General features: G+C 49.7%; 1 protein-coding gene across 2 annotated transcripts in view; it reads right to left on the bottom strand.

The window, feature by feature from the left end:
- The window catches only part of WWC3 (WWC family member 3), a 117792-nt gene that overhangs the window by 70687 nt on the left and 25787 nt on the right, over window positions 1-21318 (bottom strand). For both annotated transcript variants that reach the window (XM_048213426.2, XM_057309988.1), the window contains exons 2-3: window positions 6778-6887; window positions 1052-1255 (exon numbers count right to left, since the gene is read on the bottom strand). In XM_048213426.2, the coding sequence (XP_048069383.1) occupies window positions 1052-1255; window positions 6778-6887 (314 nt within the window). The remainder of the gene's footprint in view (window positions 1-1051; window positions 1256-6777; window positions 6888-21318) is intronic.

Below are 21318 nucleotides of genomic sequence, written 5' to 3'. Positions count from 1 at the left end.
ACAAAAACCAAAAACCAAAAAAATCTAGTAGATATCAATATTTGAAGAACAAGAGATAAGACGACCTGGAAACAATGTACCATTATACCCAAGTCCTGACCTTCTCTCAGGGCACGTGATAGCAGCACTCTCTTCAATTCCTGTTACAGAGGGGACGCCCCACCCCTCTCCTCCCCACAGCCTGCAAAGGCGTATTCACCTTCAACAGCAGTTGCAATAAAAAACAACTATGGCCCCTTGGCCTTAACTCCGTTCTGACTTGCAACACAGAATAAAGCTCTGACCGTGTCTTTAATGCTCAAGGCTGTGTCACCAGAGGCAAATACCTGGCAACGTGGCAGTCATGTCACAGGTAAGTCTCTCTACGTCTCAACTAGACTGAGGCTGTTGTGACACAAAACTTAGCGGCAGCACCTCCACACATTCTTCCCAAGCTCACTGGCACCCACACCAGTCGCGGCCCTGTGCACCTGTGGTGGGCTATTAAGTGTGACAACTCTGTTAGGAGGGGACAGGCTCCAGCGGTGACTGACTGTGTCGGTAACAACATGCTTTGGTTTCTGAGACTGGACCGGGTTCCCTGAATACCTGAGCACCTGCTGAGTACTCATGAAATGGAGGCCCACATCCAGCAGCCTCGAAAACTAAGAGGGATTCCTTCTGAGAACATCAGCGTGCATCCGTCTAACTGAGTGTGGGGGAAGCCCTTGTCTGCACTGACAAACATGAGACGTGAGGTGGTTTCGTGTCGCTACCGGAAACTCGCTTGTTGATTTTCTCCCTTCCCCACGTGAACGGAAGGTCTTGAGGGCAGGGACGTCTGCACTCTTGGGCTCCACTGCCTCATGGTGCCTAGCCACAAGGCAGGCACTTGATAAATACTCGCTAAAGGATGACACCTGACTCCAGAGCAAAACACTGACTCCTAACAGTACGCAGTTAGAAACTAGGAAGCGGGCTTGCCTGAGTCAAGTTCAGTGTTTGCAGGTAACCTAGTGGAGAGCTGGCTTCTAAAGTCATGCGTGTGAACCCCGGGAGGCAGTGAACTCACAGCTAGCGTAGGAGCGGCTGTCGTCCTCGCACATTCTGTGCAGCTGCTGGTACTCCTCCTGAGCCAGCTCGAACCGCTGCTGCTTAATCTGGTAGATCTCTTTCTTGGCATTGAGAGCCTCCTGGGCCACAACTAAATATTCCTTCAGCATCCGTTCCTGCTCCCGCCGCCACTGTTCTCTGGGATCCTCAATCTGGGTAAGCTCTGAAATGAAAAGAGTAAGAACGTAAGGGACTTAGAAGTAAACTCTTTAGGCTGACCAACAGTCATGCACTTATGCGACTAGTCAATGTGAAAATTAATTAATTGCCAGGATGCACATTATGGAAGCATCGATGTAACGAAGCTTCCTGTAGCGCGGAACACCTTCTGTTCATATGGCCACAGTCGAGATGAGAAGAAAACTCTCGGGACATGAAAAGGCTGGCTGGAGGGGGCTGAAGACGATGCCACACAATTTTTCACACTGGTGGAGACGTAACCAAATGCGCTCGTCAGAGTCAACCCGACGGCTCTTCCCAACCTCCTTCTCGCTGACTTCTTTGGCTCAGGATGCCCTCTGCTCCGGCTTGCTTGCCTTCCCCTTGCCTCCGCACCACAGCTGCGGCCCTTCCGCGATGCTTGTGAACTTCCTCATCTCCCACCTATAAATTCTCCCCTTTTCCACTCCGGCTTTCTCACTCTACAAGGGAGGCTCATGCCTCCCTCTGGCTCCAGCCTCTCTCCTGGGCTTCCATTTTTCTTCCAACTGTCCCCTAAATGCATCTCCACCTGGACGGACCCAGAGTAATTCTGAGTTGTTCGTCCAAAGCAGAACTCACTGTCACACGGCGTCCTTTTACTACGCAAACCAGAAGCACACAGTGACACTGCAATCACGTGCTTCTCCTTCTGCCTCCGCTCTCGAAGTGAGAGGCATCAGCTGGATCTACCCACTTAGCCAACCTGGGACTCACCCTCAGAGAATGCCTGCTCTTCTCCCTCACCCAGAATATTCCATGGGTCATCAAGAACTGGTGATTCCTGCCCCTAGATATAATAATGACTGGCAACATACCCTTCATTCCCCCTCCCCTAAGTTCACTCAGATCCTCATGACCTCCCCTCCAAAACTACGCAGGCTTCCTGTCTCATTCCGCCAAGAGCCATGCTTAGTACGCTCACCAAAGCCACCTTCCTACCTCTGCTTTTAAAGCAATGATGTAGGAGTCCCAAAACTAACTCACCAGCTTCATCTCTACTTTCTTTTTTTTTTTTAAGATTCCATTTATTTATTTGAAAGAAAGAGAAAGCGATAGAAATCACAGAGGCAGAGGGAGAAGCAGACTCCCCACTGAGCAGGGAGCCCGACACGGGGCTCGATCCCAGGACCCTGGCATCATGACCTGAGCCGAAGGCAGACGCTTCACCCACTGAGCCACCCAGGCGCCCCTCATTTCTACTTTCTGTCCTTGCTCCAGGATGAATTTTTCCAAAGTGCTGCTGCTTCTCTCCTTTTCTGCCCACTAGGAAACCCTACCATCTCCCAAGTCCCTTTGTGAAAGCGCCTCCTTTTTGAAGCCTCCTTGTCCCCTGCAAGCACAAACGCCTCTACGCGATGGGCAGGACTGCAGTTCCTAACGCTGGGCACATAACTGCTTCCATGTCTCTCTTTCCCCCAACTAAACTTCAAGCCCTCAAAGGCAGGCATAGGGCCTCAGTCAGCATTCTCTTCTCAGGACCTTGCAGCCATCCGAAAGCCAGAAGCAATCGGTAACCGCTGACTCCAAGTGCACCGAACACAGAACAGACAGGCAGTCTGCTCCACAGGCAGAGGACTACGGCCCCGAAAGCTGATCCTGAGACTGAGGAGGCAGACTGAGCAAACAGGCCCCACACCCAGACGCGGAGAAGGCTCCCCTCCTTCACTGCAACAGATCTCCTAAGGGAGATTTCAACACAAGTGGTTGCCTCCATGAAGTAAAACCTGCGAAGCCATGTTCCTGTTCCAAACTTAGAGACCCCAGGCTATGGTGGCTGTTTTCACGATGACATTTTGGTAAATGCGTGCAGGCTGCTGGTAGCCAAAACAAAATAAGGGAGAGCGCAGAGAAGTGCTGGCCAAATTCCCCCAACCCAAATTCTACATAAATATGCAATATACTACATGTTAACTAACCAAAATTTAAATAAAAATTTGAAAACAAAGAAAGAAAGAAAGAAAGAAAGAGAGAGAGAGAGAGAGAGAGAGAGAGAAAGGAAGGGAAGGGAAGGGAAGGGAAGGGAAGAAAGGAAGGAAGGAAGGAAGGAAGGAAGGAAGGAAGGAAGGGAGGAAGGAAGGAAATTTTTTTAAAACGTGCCTGGGGGGGCGCCTGGGGGGCTCAGCGGTTAAGCGTCTGCCTTCGGCTCAGGGCGTGATCCCGGCGTTATGGGATCGAGCCCCACATCAGGCTCCTCCGCTATGAGCCTGCTTCTTCCTCTCCCACTCCCCCTGCTTGTGTTCCCTCCCTCGCTGGCCATCTCTCTCTGTCAAATAAATAAATAAAAATCTTAAAAAAAAAAAAACAAAAAACCGTGCCTGGGGAGCTCTCCTCTATATGCTAGATGGGATGCTACCTGATTCACAAATCGTTTCATAAAGCCAATCAGATCTTAGTAAATAAATAAATACATAGACACATACATAAATTTAATTGTGCGTGCTTGGCCGGCACTATAACGACAGCCAAAAGGTGGAAACAACCTTAATTCCAGCAATTGATGAGCGGATAAATAAAACGTGGTCTATCCGTCCAATGGCAGGTTATTCCGCCGTAACAAGCAACACAGTGCCGCTTCATGCTACAACACGGGTCAACCTCACACACGTCATAGTGAAAGAAATCAGACACAAAAGGCCACATAGTGTATGATTCTATCTATATGCAACGTCCAGAAGAGGCAAATCCAGAGAGACAGAAAGGAGATTTCATGGTGGCCAGGGGCTCAGAGACTAGAGGGTGGAATGGGGAGTGACTGCTCATGGGTTCCAGCTTTGACTTTGGGGTGATGAAATGTTCTGGAACCAGACAGAGGTGGTGGCTGTACAACACAGGACACACTAAATGTCACCGAACTCTACACTTTAAAATGGGTAATTTTATATTCTGTGGATTTCACCTCAAAATGGTTGAAAAAGTAAATGTTACGTCATGTTTATTTTAACACACACACACACACACACACACACACACACACACACACACACGAGTGCTTGCTAGGATGCTTCAAGGAAGTTCTCCCTTTAAACCGCCTTCCGCCAACACCCCCTACCCCCTTCACACTGCCACCTCAGGCCCCTCCTGGAAAGACCCCCCGAGGCCTCAAAAGCTCACACCAGGAAATAAGAAACAAATATAACACCAAAAATCAGGGTTCTGAACTAGCCCAGAGTTCACACTGCGGGCGCCCGGGGCGGGGCGCGGTCCCGGCTGTAATGGCCAGAGTCGCCGCTGTGTACGCAGCACCAAGGCCCGCCGTGGCCCGCGGGCATGGCCTGCACTCTGTCCAGCGCACCAGAGGCTCTTGGGAGCCTCGAAGGCGGTCCACCCAGGGTCCCTCTGGTCCCTCACACCCCACCGCCAACCTGCACAGTTCCAATTTAATATCTGACTCCTCAGCTGTGCTAGGAAGACTTGGGTTCTCGGGAGCAAGTTTTCTGGAATGCAGTGTTTGACCCCCATGTACATTTTGTTACAACAATAATAACCTTTCTTGTTCCTGAAAAAAAGAGAGAGAGAGAGAGAGATGGGTTCTGTGATGTCTTCATCACCCACAGTGCCGAGTCACCCCACTTACACTCACAGTGGCTAGAAGAAAGTCCTTGGTAATTACTCAGTTTTGGGTTCATGGCCACGTCTAGAATGTCATGTGGAATCCTTGAGGGCAGACACTGGGTCTCACTTCCCTGCGTCTCCAGAGCCCAAAGAATGGCCAGCACAGAGAGGCACTCTAGACTCCCTGTGACAGCGAGCAGGTGAGCAAGGAACGCCCACAGCAAAGAAGGGGGCACAGAGGGATGAGGACGCTGGGTTCACAGGAGAGGCAATCCAGGACCTCAGCGGCAGACAGACTTTCCAGAAAGGTTGTGTAAGGCAGATGCCTCTGCCATTCAGTAATACCACCTGGGCTCGGAGAGGCCAAAGACTGGGGATGAGGGCCCCGTGCACAGGTACCTGGGCCCATCGCGCAGCAGCCCTCACCCGTGGGGGCGTCCCTCACCTGAGGGGGCTGCCCACCAGCAGTCGGGAAGGCAAGCCCAGACAGCGAGACACCTCGAACACACACAGTCGTGAGGCACCAGGTCAGCTGGGGCTATAGGGAGGGCCACCCTCGGCAGGGGCCTCACTAAGCATTGCACTCTGTCTGGTGGGTGGTGGATCTATCCAGAAGCCCTCCTGCCACGTAGATAACTGCCTGGGAGGGCGGTTGAGCCAGGGCACTTCTTCTCCCCCCTGCCCAGTCTTCGGCTAAAGGCTGATATCACGTGCAAGGCCGACCGCTGCGAATCAGAAATTCCACTGCCCCAGGACTGAGAAAGGGAGTCTTGCCATTTAGGTTCCCTAATGCTGACTTGGGAGGCTGGCCAGGAAGTGCCAATGCAGGAATGGGCCCCAAGGACACCAACCTGGGTTGACCGCACGCAGGGGACGTGAGGAGCCATGGACCGGAGTGAGGAAAGAGCTTCAGATCACTCACGCGGTCGGCATCGTGCGTCCTCGGGCCCTCCCAGCCTCCCCTGCACTGACTGAAGGACAGAAAACACGCCAAGGGGAAGCCACACTTCGTGTCCCCAGGAGTGAAAAATGATAAATGACAGAAACACTGAGGGTAGCTAGAATGAAAATGGGAGAGAGTGCAAAAGTGGGAATGTGAGAGAGAAGTGGATCCCCCCGCTGGGACCAGATCGAGGAAGGCTGATGCAGGGGAGGCAAGCCAAGAGTGAGGAGCAGAGAAGAGAATGCAGCCTGCGAACCAGGGTGTGCCAACCTCGGCACCACGGCCATTCGGGGGGCAGCTCGTTCTGCGGCGGGCTGTCCCGAGCAGCGTACGCAGTTCAGCAGCATCCCTGGCCCCTGCCCACCAGAAGCCAGTAGCTCCTCTCAGGGACGTGAAAATGAAAAACACCTCCAGACGTTGCCAAGCCCGTCCTGGGAAGCAAAATCAGCCCTGGTCAAGAGCCACAGCTCTACCCAATTCTTCAAAGAAAGCTGGCGTGGTCAAGGACCCACCGCATTATTCTAGCTGTAGTCTTTACACAGTTTTTTCCCCGTCACAAAGATCAAAAAGGTTTGGTATATTAAAGTTAAAATTGACTGTGTAAGACAAAATGAAGTTACGGTAATCACTTGGGCATTTATTGTTCCAAGAACTTGTAAGCTCCACTTTGCAATAAACAACCTTCTTATTATGAAAGATCTTTCTATTTCCAGACTGCCTGGGAAATGTATTCCTTTTATTAGGCATTAAAACCCTCCATTAAACATACTCCGCGCAGTCCTGAGCAACACACAAGCAAGGTAGCTACACAACTGCTTCCGTTTTTGAAGAACTCCACAAACGAAAACTTCAGGTCACATTTAAAAAATCCAGCTAATGCTGCATTGGATAGTAACGACTGTCTTAGCTCTACAAAGAGAGTTCTTAGCGTCTCTGAGAGCTATAAAAGTCATTCACATATAATAACTCAAATGTGGGAGTCTACTTACTATTTATGTGGTCCATGTAATAAATTCCAATTTGTTTATCGTATACAGTCTCCCATCCTAAAGGAAGTTCATCCCCAACACAATCGGCAAAGGTCAATGGCTTTGTTATCCTGCAAAATAAAATTATGAAAGCAAATGTGAAAGGTCAATTTCGTTAAGTTTGCTGAATCGACTCTAGAACTAGGTCTTAATACAAAATTAGATATTATCTCATCTAATTGACTGCTTCTGCTCCAACTATTTAGCTGGGCAATTAATTCACTGGCTTTGCCTGAATAATACTCAGCAACAATATCAGTACAGTTAAAAGCATTCCTATCTCAAAGTGCACTTTAAATAGCAGCGAAAATAGATATGGACAGTTACAAAACAGGTAAAACGAGCATCCTCTTCCAAGCAGTATGTTTAATGAGGCGATGACGCTGGCACCTCCACAATAGAACACCCATGTTTTGTTCTCATTCCCTTACAAATGCCCCCCCACCTGTCTGTTTCTGACCACTACAGCTTACACCTACCTAAAATGTACTGGGAAGTTTCATCTACCAGAGGGCATCTGTTAAGGAGTTAAACATTAACCAATGACCCAGCGCAAAAAGCCCAGCAAGCCGGGTCCGACACAAGGAGATACCTACTCCATACTGCCTGTGGTCCTTAGACTGTAAGAGTCGGAAATTGCAAAGGATCCCTTTAGTTTTCTGGAGAAAAACGACAAAAGCACATTGTCTACCTTTCTCCTTTAAGTAAATATGACTAAGGAAAACGTGGCTTGACATAGACAGATAAAGGGCTTCTAGATGGGTGTCTTTAGGGAGAACCGCCCCCTCCCCCACATCCCATGATCACACTGATTGACAAGACAGCTGTTGTATAAAATAGGCCACGCCTTATAATTGTCTGAGTCTGGGCAGCTATCTCCTGGGCTGCCTCTATAAATGCACGCTGACTGGTATGCATGGGAATCCGATAACCTAAATTTCACTAACTCAATCCTCCCACCTCTTCTGTTCAAGTCCCTGGCCCAGGAAAGCGAGATACCACAACCGCGGCCAAACCTCACAAGACCAGCATGAATTCTGAACATGTTATTTCCCCGAACTGGTTAGACTACCAGGCTCTGTCTCTCCCAGTAGCATTTAGAAACCGATAAACACCATCAGAATGGCAGAGACTGTAATTCGTCATTTTACACGTAGGGTTTTAAGACGTTAGAGTCAATATCAAAACAGAAATACACGGAAGGTAAAATCCGTCACAGACAGCCTGCCAAATACAATGCACTCCAAAATGCACGACATCACAGATGAGCCTACGGCGTGCCGTCTGCCCCATCCCGCAACGTTCCCTACACGGCGTGATGGTGGTGTGTTTCAAGTCAAACAGGTTATAGCAGGGTGTTGTGCGTGATTCCAGTCCCAAAGGGGACCAAACCACAACAAAAACAACGCTGCTTTAAGATAAATGGAGTTCTGAGCACATTTCTGCCATTCTAGATTCAACAGAGAAAAATGCCCAATCACAGGTGCATTCTAAGCACGTTCACATCTGTGATCTCATTTCATCAACAAATAGAGGTGGGGAGCCCAATTCACTTCATAATTCAGAACTGTTATAAAACTATTTTAAGTTCCTATTTTCAATTTTCAATCCAATGAATTACGTAGGTAATTATAATAACACTTCCATACTTGTTCTAAAAATAAAATGACACATCTACTATCTCGGTGAATTTTATTGTGGCTTGATACAGAATCTGTATGTCTCAGATTCCACTTTCTTTCCAAACAAAGCATGGAGTTTGCACGGTCATCCATGGAATCAGTACTACAAACCTAGCCAATGAGGCACAGCTCTCACAGTCCAGCTCACGCCAGAAGCAAGGTCTCTGCACCCACAGAGAAGTTATCAAGTCCTCGCTGTTGGTCTCATCGATCCACAGTAGCCCATCTACTCACCTGACAGCAGTCTCAACAGGCTCAATGCTGAAGTTTTCCAGCTCCCAAAACACAGAAGTGGTAAGCTAGAAGGCAAAGACAGGGGTCCCCTGGGCAGGCAGAATGCAGCAAAGGGGCTAGCTGACAGCAAGGAGAAGCACATAAACCCACTCCCCGCTTTCAGCCATCACACCGTGAAACACGCACACCTGCGGCAGGACACCCATGACAACCAGCTTTTAAGATGGCTCCCAATGCTTCCTGCCTCCTCCTGGCCTCGCGTGCTCCCCTCCCCCACTGAATACGGTTGACCTGTGCGACCACCAGGACACTGTGGAAATCACAGTGTGTGGCCTCCAAGGTGGGAGTCATAAAAGACACTGTGCTTCCACCATGTTCTCTTAGACTGTGGGCTCTGGGGGAAACCAGCAGCCATGTTGTGAGCTCACTCAAGCAGTCCAATGAAGAGACCCAAATGGAGAAGAACCAAGGCCTCCTGCCAACAGCCAGCACCAACTTGCCAGCCACATGAGTAAACCACCTCGAGAGTGGATCCACCGGCCCCAGTCAAGCCTTCAGATGACTGCAGCCCCAGGCAGTATCTTGACCACAACACCTCATGGGACCCAAGCAAGGCCCACCCAGATAAACTTCTAAACTCCTGCACAACAGAAATCACGTGCTCACTATCATCTGGAGGCACTAGATTTCAGAGTAGTTTGTGATGCAGCAACAGGTAACCAATAAAATACTAAGCTCTCACACCCCTTCCCAGTCTGTCAGATACTGTAGTGGACATTTGTGGTGACGACCCAGGCTGTCCTTTATTAGGAGGCAGTGAAACGCAGAGGAGGTTTCTTCGTCTTATTTAAGAATGTTAAAATAAACTCTACACTGCTCTTCTGATTCATCCATCTATGAGGGTGACACACCCGCTAGACTTCCAGGCAGCTGCAACCTCATCACATATAGACACATTTTGGCATGACTTTCAAGAACAGCATTGAGAATGTCTAAATTTATTGTCCTAATTATCATTCCAAAATGTTTACGGGACAGACTGCATGCTTTTCTGTTGCACAGCACATGCCCCATGAACATCTGAAATTGTACCAATATCAAAATGATGTTTTTCTCCCAAGAAAGGTGATGGTGGGTAACATTACTTCAGTAATAAGTAAATCACTTCAGATGAGTTGTTCAGTTTTCGAATGTATTTGATCACATTGCTACAATGAGGAGAGCTGAGGAAATCTTGGTTCCCTTTTCATTGTCAGAAGGGCAAGGTCTGGGAGTCTGGAACAGTGGAGTTCTGTTGGTACTAGTTTTTCAGCAAGGAGTGCTTTCTGGCCGTTGTTGGCTAAAAAGCATGATTCCTACATGTCAGGCTGAGGCCTGAAGCCACCTGGGCAAGATCTCATCCGTGGCCAGAGACAAGCAGCACCCTCAGCACAGTGGTGGGCTTCCTCCTGGACAATCTTGTGACCCCTCATCCTGCTAGTGGTCATCCCTCCAACTGGGTGGAGACACTGATGTCCAGTGGCTCTTCCCCAAGAGCACATGGCTCTCTGCAAGTGCCCAGCGCCGAGGGCCAGGCAGGGCAAAGTCCGGGCTGGTGTTCTGAGTCCTCCCCAAGGCAAGCCCAAGGTTCTGTCTCCACTCACAGGTATGATGGCCCAAGTTCCTGAGTTCTCATCTCTCCAGAAACTTGATGTTAGATTTTTCCAACTAACTCCTTCCCACAGTCACCACACAGACTCGGGGGCATTTCTGTTTACATTACAGAGGGTTTACATAGGAGAAAAACGTCCATTCATACCACCCCTCAAATACAACCATTATTCCTATTTTGGTGTGTTTTCCTCCATCTTTTTTCTGTGTTCTTTTGGGTTTTTTTTCTGACATAGTCATGATCACACAGTATATACAATGTTCTATCCTGCCTTTTCCACCTAACTTTGTAACATGTATACTTATTAATTCATACCTTGAGTCTCCCCCAAAATTACTGGAGATGGCCTAACACTATAGCCTAAATATTCTGCCTCCCTTGTTATAAATCCTCTGTAAACATCACCTGGAACAGCTGAATAGATTAAGCTCCTTAAGAACAATTATCCAATCTCAAAACTGCCTTTGACCCCTCATCCCTGATCTAGGAATAAAGAGCTTGCATTTTTACCAACACCTTGCTAAGGGGAATACAATTCACCTAAGCACTCTCCTACTATTGACACCTACATTATTTCCTAATTTGTTAATATAAATATTCATAAGCACTGCTTTGGAAAACAGTGCAGCAATTTCTCAAAACAGTTAAACACTGGAGCGCCTGGGTGGCTCAGTTGGTTAAGCATCTGCCTTTGGCTCAGGTCATGATCCCAGGGTCCTGGGATTGAGCCCCCATCGGGTTCCCTGCTCAGCGGGGAGTCTGCTTCTCCCTCTCCCTCTGCCTCCTGCTCATGCTCTGTCTCTCTCTTTCTTTCAAATAAATAAATCTTCAAAAAACAAAAAACTCAGTTAAACACTGAGTTTCCATATGACCTAGTAATTCTACAACTAGGTGTATACCCAAAGGTCCACACACACGTCCACACAAATGAATGTCCACACAGGCATTACTCACGACAGCCAAAAGGTGGAAACAACTAAGGGCCATCAACTGATGAATGGATAAATAAAACACGGTCTACCCATACAATGGCATACTATACAACCATTAAAAAAAAGACGGAATACTGACACAAGCTACAGCGTGGGTGGACCTTGAAGTCGTCGTGTTGTGTGGATCCATCTGTAAGAAATGTCCAGAATAGGCAAATCCACTGAGACGGAAAATGGATCAGTGGTTGCCAGGGGCTGGGGGAGAGGGGATGGGAGTGACTACTAATAGGTACAGGGCTTCTGTTGGGAGTGATAAAAAATGTTCTGAAATGAGACAGTGGTGATGCTTGCCCAATGTGAATATACAGAAAACTACTGAACTGTACGCTTCAAATGGTGAGTTCCATGCTATATGTGAATTATATCCCAATTTTTAAAACTATGATGAAAGGAACATCTCTGTTTACTATAAAGCTCATAATCTTTATTTATAATTATTTTCCTCGAAAGGGTCCAAGAAGTAAATTTTCAAGGTTGAAGAATATGAAACTCTTTTTTCCATATCTCAAATTCAATGCAGAACCTTCACAGTAAAGTATAAGGAACAGGAAATAAAATCACCTAAAACCCAGAAGCCCAGGATTCATGTTTTCGTTTGTTTCCTCTCTTCTTTGTCCTACAGCTCGTTTTTCCACAGCCGGTATCATACTACATATCATTTCATACACTGATTTTTTTATTTGCGTATTTCTCCGTGCCCTCTACCTCCTTGTCAGCACCACTTTTCATCACGTTGGCATCTTCCATCATTTCCAGTAAACCCTAATCCACTCACCAGGTACCTCGGGTCATCTCTTCAGGTATGCTCCGATGTTCTGCTCTTTATTGTGAAGAATGAATACGAGCTCGCAGTAAGCACTTGATACAAACGGCCGAAGTGCGTTACCCTCAGCAGACACTCCTACCAGTGAAGTAAGAGATGGCCTTTGTCATTACCCTCTGGGGACAGCTTCAATGCACTTGCTCAAGCGCTCAGAATACAACCGTATGGCACAAGCGTGCTTTACTCTCAAGGAACAGGCCGGTAGGGAGCACAGGGTAAGTTTAATAGCATTCCCAGAACGCGCGGGAACTGGGTAAACATGGTAAGCAATGAACTGAGAAGCGGGGTATCCACCGTCCCCATGCTTCAAAGTGTGCTCTCGTAGTGGCCAGCTCTCACCAGTCCCCTCACCCCGTCCCCCGATCTGAGGAACCCCAGCCAGGAGAGGCACCCTCAACCCCCCTCAGAGATGCTCCCTCTGCAGAGTCTCCCCTTAATGAACGGCTCTTCCTGGCCCAGCAGAGGATATGACCACGTTCTGCTGGCCAATCTTAACCAGAGTTGGGCCGCGAGAAGGGAGAGAATGATGGATGGTACTGATGCCGGCTGCTTTTGGGGCCCGTTTGCCTGTCGCATCCTGCAGGGCTCTTTAAGGAGTGGCCCTGGGCCATCTCAGTCAGGCCGCTCCAAGAGAGCCATTTATTGCCATGAAACCCCAGATGAGTCATTCTGCTTCTCTCTGGGCCTCAGTTTCCCAATCTTCAAAATGGGGATGAGCAAATGAACCTGCCAGGGTCATGCTAGCCAGGCGTGGCCTCTCCGGTTATGGCGCGGAGGCCAGCTCCGTCCGCTCCCCTTCCCGCCTCCCCCTCGGTTCTGCAGTAGACCTGCTTCAGACTGTGTTTGCTTCCTTTTGCTGCTGTAACAAACCGTGACAAACTTGGTGGCTTTAAACAACACGAATGTATCATCTCCCAGTTCTGGAGATCACAAGTGCAGCTCGGTTTCACAGAACTAAAACGAAAGCGTCAGTCAGGCTGCATTCCCTCTGGAGGCTCTAGGGAGGAAATGTGTTCTCTTGGCTTCTCCAGCTTCCTCCATCTTCGACGTCAGCCACGGCCAGTCGAGTCTTTCTCAGGATGCCATCCCTCTGGTTTTCCCTCTCCCACTTACGGAGACCCTCGTGATTACACTGGGCCCACCCGGATATCTGGAACAATCTCCCTACTGCAAGATCCCTAACGCGGTCACACCTGCAAAGTCTCTTTTTGCCACGTCAGGTAACACAGTCACAGTTTCCAGGGATGAGGACGTCTTGGGAGGCCATTACCCGGCCAACCACAGCCAGCCACTGGGGAGAGCAGTCGGTAGCAATCCAGTGCCTCCAAGATCGTGCCCTCCTTCCCGGCCAGGCTCAGGGGGCTGGAATCTCTGACAGCAACTATACCAAGGTGCAGAAAAGCGGAGGTGGGCAGGTGAAGGCAGAGAGAAAAGGTTAACCACCGGTTCTTCACACATTTTCCTTACAAGAAGGAGACCAGGATGACCCTACGGCATTTGCACTACCCGTTCCAGTCTCCTGGGACAAGATCATCTTCATATTTCCAATTCGTGCTTGTTTTTCATGTGCTATTCAGAGGGGATACCACGTGTTTCCATTGGAGTTCCAAAGCAATCCTCAAGAAATTGTAATGACTTCCCTTCAACTTTTCGGACCTATCTGGCTCCCAGTGAACTTCGCAGCCTGCTGGAACAGGGACATCAACTTAACGTGGAATCTACCATGTAACATCCACTTAACATGCAATGATCATAAAGATCATGAACAGATATTTCACAGTTTGAACTGCAAAGTCCATGTTTTACACCCAGAGCCCAGCTGGTGTGCAATCTCCCACGCGGCTGTGGCTATGGGGCTGGACGGCACAGCTCTAGGGCCCCACCTCACTCTATCATCGTCTAATTCTATGAAAGATCACGGCAAAATCCACCCACTGAACTAAGAGCCTTTAAGAACTATCAAGCATGAAAAGCCATCTTCCACAAGCCCCTAGTAGGGATCTTGAAAGATTTCTAAGGTTTCTAAGACCACAAAACCGCATGCAGGGAACTCTTTGCTTCCCTCCGGCCCCTCGCTGTCCACCTGCATTCTCTGAATCCTCGGGAACTGCTATTTCTCAACTTGGATTGTTCTTTCCCTTTGCCATGCTTCCCTCCCATCCCCCTTCTATTCAAATCCCAGTGCGTCTCCCAACACGGGGCCCAGATGCCTCCTGTCCAGACCCAGCCCGTCCCAGCAGGAAGCAAGCTGCCCTTTCTGTGGCCAGCCTCGGCACTTTCTCTCTCCTCCTGGGACATCTATTAAACCTACAAGCAGAACGTGGTGATTTGTTCACGTCGCATCTCCCCCCAAGCGTCTGTTCCTTCTGGGCAAGCACGCCATCTCCTCCCACTCTGACAGCCCCCATGGAGCTCCAGGGAGTGTCCCACACACAGGGGGAGTCACAGACTTGCCCTGATCAATGGTGAATGGAGTCTGCCACCACATACGTGTCTATGGTAGCTCTAGAGCTGTTCTGAGATGTCTCTGTGTTGACAGAATACGCTCAGGGGCAGGTGCACAGATCTGAGGCCTGAGAGACTAGAGCCAAGGCAGTGGGCTGTAGCGAGGCAGGTGCATCTCTTCCTCTTGGGGACAGGAGTAACAGGTGCTCAGGATCTGTTTTCTAGCGCAATAGGAAATGCAGGCTTGCCGAGTTAGAAATGGCATCCTGGACCCATGGCACTAACCGAGGGGAGCCAGTGCAGACTGAGGGGCCCTACGAGGAGACCCAAAGTCAGCTCTGGGTCCTCCAATATTCCCCAGCTGCCTTAAAAGCCCATGTGCCCACCCCATGCCCGCACAGACCAGCCCTCGGTGCCCAACCCCTGCAGATGGACCCGGGCTGGTCCTCCTCCCTGGGCTCCAGACCAGGCAGCTGGTCACCGGGGAGAACCCCAACCCCTGCAGGTCTCAGCAGGGAGGGTGGACAAATAACGACTTCCAGGAAAGTCTGACTTCTGGAATCTGTCTTTTCCAAAGAGGAACCAGAAAAGCAGGCATTCCAAAATACACACACAGACAGAAAGCAGATCCGTGGTTTTGAGGCATTGGAACAGGAAAGGGGCACATGTTGGGGATGGGGAACAACGGGAGATGGGTATATTCGAAAACCAACTCATAGCGATGCTTACACAGCTGTATACATTTACTAAAACGCATCGCACGACACTGAAATGGGTTAAGTTTTTGGTATATAAATTACACCTCACTAAAAGTGTGTTAAAAATCTACACACACTCATTGAGATTCCTCCTAAGTAGTTAATTTACAGTGGGAAGAAACAACTTCAGGATTCCAAGTCCTATGAAACACTCCGGAAACACTTCACTGTCCTCTCACCTTATGTTGTTACATGCATCTGGTGATTCTGATCCACAGATTCCAAGTTACGGCTCAGCAATGTCCCAGAACATCCTCCAAATGGCTGGACACAGGCTGACATAGTGTCTAAGCTAATCGTTTCCAATCCTCTGCATTCATTCGTCACATTACTCTGGATTGGGCACTCGTGCTATAGTCACAACCCGTTAGTGAGTGGTGAAATCCACCGAGTAGGTCCCAATCAATGTTTTAGTTTAAAAAGAAAATAGGAGGGGCGCCTGGGTGGCACAGCGGTTGAGCGCCTGCCTTCGGCTCAGGGCGTGATCCCGGCGTTATGGGATCGAGCACCGCGTCAGGCTCCTCCTCTATGAGCCTGCTTCTTCCTCTCCCACTCCCCCTGCTTGTGTTCCCTCTCTCGCTGGCTGTCTCTATCTCTGTCAAATAAAAAAAAAAAAAAGAATTAAAAAATATATAAATAAATAAAAAAGAAAAAGAAAACAGGAGAGCACATCACACCTCGTGGGGGTAGTATGGTACGTGCTATGTTATGAAACTTCTGTGCGTGTGCTACCGAACAGTGGCCTTCCTTTCTGCAGCAGTCAGCAGTGCTTGGAAAGGGGATGCTCCAGGACACACTTCAAAGTGAGCGAAGCCAGTCATACATTAAGCACTTGGGGGGTAGGGCTACCGCCTACCTCCTCGCACGTCTTGCAGACACAACCGAAAGTGTGCAGCCACACCCACCAGCCCCGGGGCCAACCCACAGGTGCTCTGGCCACACAGGCAGAATCTCCTTTAATCAGCACAATTTTAAGAGATGAGTCCATTATCACCCCCACTTCACCTAGGAGGAGGCTGAACTCAGGGATGCGTGCCTAAGACGTGGCCAGACCAGTCCCCACCCTGGGAAGAAGCCCTCGCGGGTCACCAGCAGACTCAGTCCCGGCCCTGGGAAGAAGCCCTCGCGGGTCACCAGCGGGCTCCCTGCACGCCCACTGGGCTCAGAGGGATTCTAAGCAAAAACGAAAGGGCACTAAGAGCCGATCAGGCAGCAACCACCATCCCTGGGGAAAACGCTAGAAATTAAGATGCCGTCAGAATACAGATATACCTCCTTTTATTGCACTTTGAAAATACTGTATTTTTTACAAATTGAAGGTTTGTGGCAATCCTGCACAGAATAAGTCTGCCTGCACCTTTTTCCCAACAATATTTGCTCCCTTCACGCCTCTGTCACACGTTGGTAATTCTCGCAATATTTCCAACTTTTTCATTATCATATTTGTTACCATGATCTGTGATCCGTGATCACAACTCACTTAAGGCTCAGATGATGGCTAGCATTTTTTAGCAATAAAGTATGTTATAATTAAGGTATCTACATTGTTTTTTAGACATCATACTATTGCACACTTAAGAGACTACAGTATAGTGTAAATATAACTTTTATATGCACTGAGAAACCAAGAAGCTCATTTGGCTCAGTTTATTCGTGATATTCGCTGTACTGCAGTGGTCTGGAACCCAGCCCGGGTGTGCCTGTAAGCATATATGCACCACAGTCCCCTCTGAGATAATTTTATCTCCCTTACTCTCCTGACAAACTTCTAGTGATGATGACTCTGATGGGAGTACAGTTATGGACGTGAATGACCACCTTATTTTTAATACGGACAAAAGGCTAGAGAAGGGAACTTACTCCTTTAAAGATAAAATGTAGTATTACAGAAGCTCGATCCTTAACTTAGTACCAAATACAACTGACAGGAAGGGATACTTAAAAATCAAAAGGGGAGGTTTTAAGGAAGGATTTGGGGGGCAAAAAAAGAAAGAAATAGTAACAATTGACGGAAGAAGTAAATTCAACTGAAATGGGAGAGGAAAACCTCACAGGCCAAGGAGAGCCGGGAGGCCCAACAATAACATTCTCTAGAAATGGCACCACAGGGGGAGGCGACCAGGGAGGGTCCCGGCCATCACTGCAGACAAGCAGCACGCATCAGTGACGTCACAGTCCTCTGGGCTCTGTGATCTCAATTTCTGCTTTGCAAATAGCACCCAGATCAAGCTCACCAGTATTGTACTGTTTCCAGTTGCAAAGGTCCTACGCCAGGCTTTTAAGAGTAAAAGGATTTTATCGTGCATCCTTTTTTGCATTAATTACCTCTCTCCCTCCCACCAACAGCCAACTTTTCTGCAATCTGTTTTCTTTTTGGCATGAGAATTCCATTCTTTTTCTACATGCATCTTTGCGAATATCATGAACTGAATCCACGAACAAAAGCAAAGGGGAAAATGCCTGGACATCTAAAACGTTCAGTCATCCATCAAGCTCCTAGAAGGAAACAGGCCAGAAGAGGATACGAGGAATAGTTACGTTCTCAGGGACAGCGGGTCTTTCAGGCCTTGGATCTCCTTGGGAATCTGAGATAAGCCATTGATCTCCTCCCTAGAAAAATGTGCCTACACATACACCCAAAACGCTGCCCTCAGATGTACACAAAATGTTGCCAGTCCGGGCAGTCCAGTTTCAGGATCCCTGTTCCCAAGGCTCCCCACCCAGGGGAAGAGGCGCCAGGTAGAGAGTGCGGCTCCTGGGGGAGGGCCGGATTCACCAGCCAGCGGTAGGTTCAAAGCCCAAGAGAGGAGCACCCAAGACTGCTTCTGACCTACCCGGGGAGGGCACAGGAGGCTGCCAGAGCGACGCAGGCCGGTGCCAGGCGAACCGGGGACCTGCCCTGGCCCCCAGCAGATGTAGCGAGGGCGGGTATGGCGAAAGGAAGCCTCCCAAGAAGGCGCGGGCTGTCCTGCCAAAGCAGGTCTGTAGGTGGCGTGCGGTCAGGAGGGGTGGGGGCGGGGCATGCAGCCATCATCAGATCAGCTGTGTGGAAAGATCCCTTGGGCTGCACAGAAAGTAGACAGCAGGTGGAGGGACCGGAGGGGTGGGCAGAAAACGATGAAGTCAGAGGAGCATGGGGCCAGGGGAACAGTGACAGAGCCAGGACCTTGGCCGGGGGGAAGCGGGCATGCCCGTGTAGGCCGTGTGCTACAGGGAGAGTAACGGGGACACCAGCTACTCCGCCGCCTCCGCTCGCTCCCATGACCCTGCCGGGGTCCCTTCAAAGTCACATCGGGAAGGTGCTGAGTCTGAGGTCTTTTGTGCAAACCCATTCAAGGGGTCATTCGTTAGCAGTGGGAAGCTTTCGACAAGGCCAGGCCCCCCCTGCTACTCTCCAAAGAGGCAGGAACAGGTCACTGCTGCGCTGATCGCACAGCATCCCTAGCAGGGGCCCACGGCATGGGCCAGTGAACCCTTGAATGAGTGAGGAGCCCCGATGTTAGCAAGCTGGGGTCAGGACGGCCTGTACTGTAAGAAGCTACCCCCAAAACAACAGGTGCTGCAGTCACCAATCTGACATTTTGCTCAATAGCGAGCTGCAAGAATTGTGGGGGAGAAAAAAAAAGTCCTCAGAGCAGGACTGCGAGTAACAACACTTGAGCAGCCCCATGAAGTGGCTTCATAGTGAGCCCCAAATTCTCCATCAGAACGGAACAGAAGCTAAAGTTTCCCACCTGGCGCACCCGGCAAAGATGCCGCGCGTTACCACAACTACTTGAAATCCGACGCCACTTGGACCCAAGGCAAGGCACATCACCCCAAGCTCGTCAACTCCACTGCTTCTTCCTCGTATGCCCCTGCCACCCTGGCTGAAACTTCTGGACCCAAGGGCCTCCGGAAGACCCTTCACGTCCACACTGAGCCTCTCAAGTACGAGCACAGAGACGTGCGTGCCGGCCCGGGGCGCCCTGGGTGCGCCCCTCCAGCCGCGCACCCGGGACAGGCGTTAGTTCCCGTGGAGGACACAACTCCGGGCCCTCTCTAAGACTTCCCCCCAGCTTTAAAACCACCACCAGGAAGCCTGCGGAATCATCCCTTTGGCCCTGCCAACAAGGACACGGGCGGTGGTGCCCTGGGCTCCTGCTGTCCACGGACACAGGTCCCCACCTGGGGCACTGGCGGGAGGGCCGGGCAGGACTGGCCATTACACAAAAACACAGCACCCGGCTCTTCAAAACAGAAAGCCACACTTAGAACAAGTAACCGGCTCTTTTTCTGAGATACATTTGTTCTGTCCAACTTGTCAATGCAAATCCCAAGACCAGGCCACGAGCACCTGGAGCCCGAGCCCATCTGAGCAGAGCTCAGTACTGTCGGCAAAGAGCGCGGTTAAGGTTCAGTCGGCCTGCTTGCACTCGCAGAACTGCCACAGATGGTTCTGCGGATCTGCGGAAGACTGCTTATCAGGACCCGGCAGCGAGTTCCTTTCGCTGAAGCAAACCTTGTGTGCCTGAGGTCCGCTTCGTGGTGTCAGAGGGGACACGAGAAAAGGGGTTATTCTCAGGACCAGGAGCCAAGGAAGACCAAGGGGCTTTCAGACATTATGGCCCCACAATCCAATCGCAGAGAATGAGACTGCAGGGACACAGGCCTTTGGTCTCTGTTATCCTACCCCAAACCAGCCCGAAGCTCTAAACCCTGAAATGACCTTAACTCATCTCCTCACTCCGAGCACCTGTAGCCCCCTCTCCCTGGAGAGGCTACCTCACCACAAGCCCAGGCAATCTTGTTCCCAACACTCTGCTCTGTTTTGAATCTTCATTGAAGGACAAGTGTCTTCTGACGCCCCCGTTAGTCTGTGTATACCACAAAGTCAAGGATCACAGAGGTCTGGCCTTCCCAGTACCTAGCACAGACCCTGACCCTATAGCAGGAGTGCACTAAGCCCAGATGGATGAAGGGAGAGAGGGAACGCTGCAGGGATGGAATGAAGGGTGGACAAAGAGATGGAGGGAGGGATGGAGAGACGGATAAAGAGCTGGATGGGGGTCAATGGAAGCATGGACGGAAAAATGGATGGATGGATAGAGGAATGGATGCGTGGAAGGCATGAACAAAAGGCTGGATGGGGGTGGAGAGACACATGAGTGGATAGAGGGATGGATGGAGGAAGAAAGGGGGGGTGGACAGACGAAGAACCCATCTATATAGGCCGGTGGGGAGGAAAGATCTTGAGAAGGAGGAAGTAAACAGTATGAGTTAAGGGGAACTGTAAGCCAGAATTCCCAAACCAGGTCCATCAGGATTTATGGGCAAATACATTCCAGGCAGGCTTAGGAGGCCAGAGGGCGCCCAGTTTCTTCATATCTTAATCGGGCTTTATTTCTTTAGATTGCTTTCCTAACCAGGAGCCTGGCGTGTAAGGAAAGAGGTAGCCGAACTCAACAGCAACCACACACCAACCACAAGAAGCTGCCTCAAAACCTGTTATTGATGTGATCTTCAGCCGGGCCACTTTGAGAAAGGGTGGGTTATTTGGGGGGTGCCAGAGAGAGGCTTTCCTACACTGTCCATTGTGGCAGCTACTAGCCACACATGGCTATTTAGTATTAAATTAATTAAAATTAAATAAAATTGAAACTTCATCCTTCAGTTGTACTAGCCACATTTCAAGGACTCAAGAACCATACATGCGGGGCGCCTGGGTGGCACAGCGGTTAAGCGTCTGCCTTCGGCTCAGGGCGTGATCCCGGCGTTATGGGATCGAGCCCCACGTCAGGCTCCTCCGCTATGAGCCTGCTTCTTCCTCTCCCACTCCCCCTCCTTGTGTTCTCTCTCTCGCTGGCTGTCTCTATCTCTGTTGAATAAATAAATAAAATCTTTAAAAAAAAAAAAAAAGAACCATACATGGCTAGTG

Source organism: Ursus arctos, chromosome X (genome assembly GCF_023065955.2).
Source record: "Ursus arctos isolate Adak ecotype North America chromosome X, UrsArc2.0, whole genome shotgun sequence".
NCBI classification, from domain to species: domain Eukaryota; kingdom Metazoa; phylum Chordata; class Mammalia; order Carnivora; family Ursidae; genus Ursus; species Ursus arctos.
The sequence above is the reverse complement of the archived record's forward strand: the minus strand, read 5'-3'. Positions and strand labels throughout refer to the sequence as shown.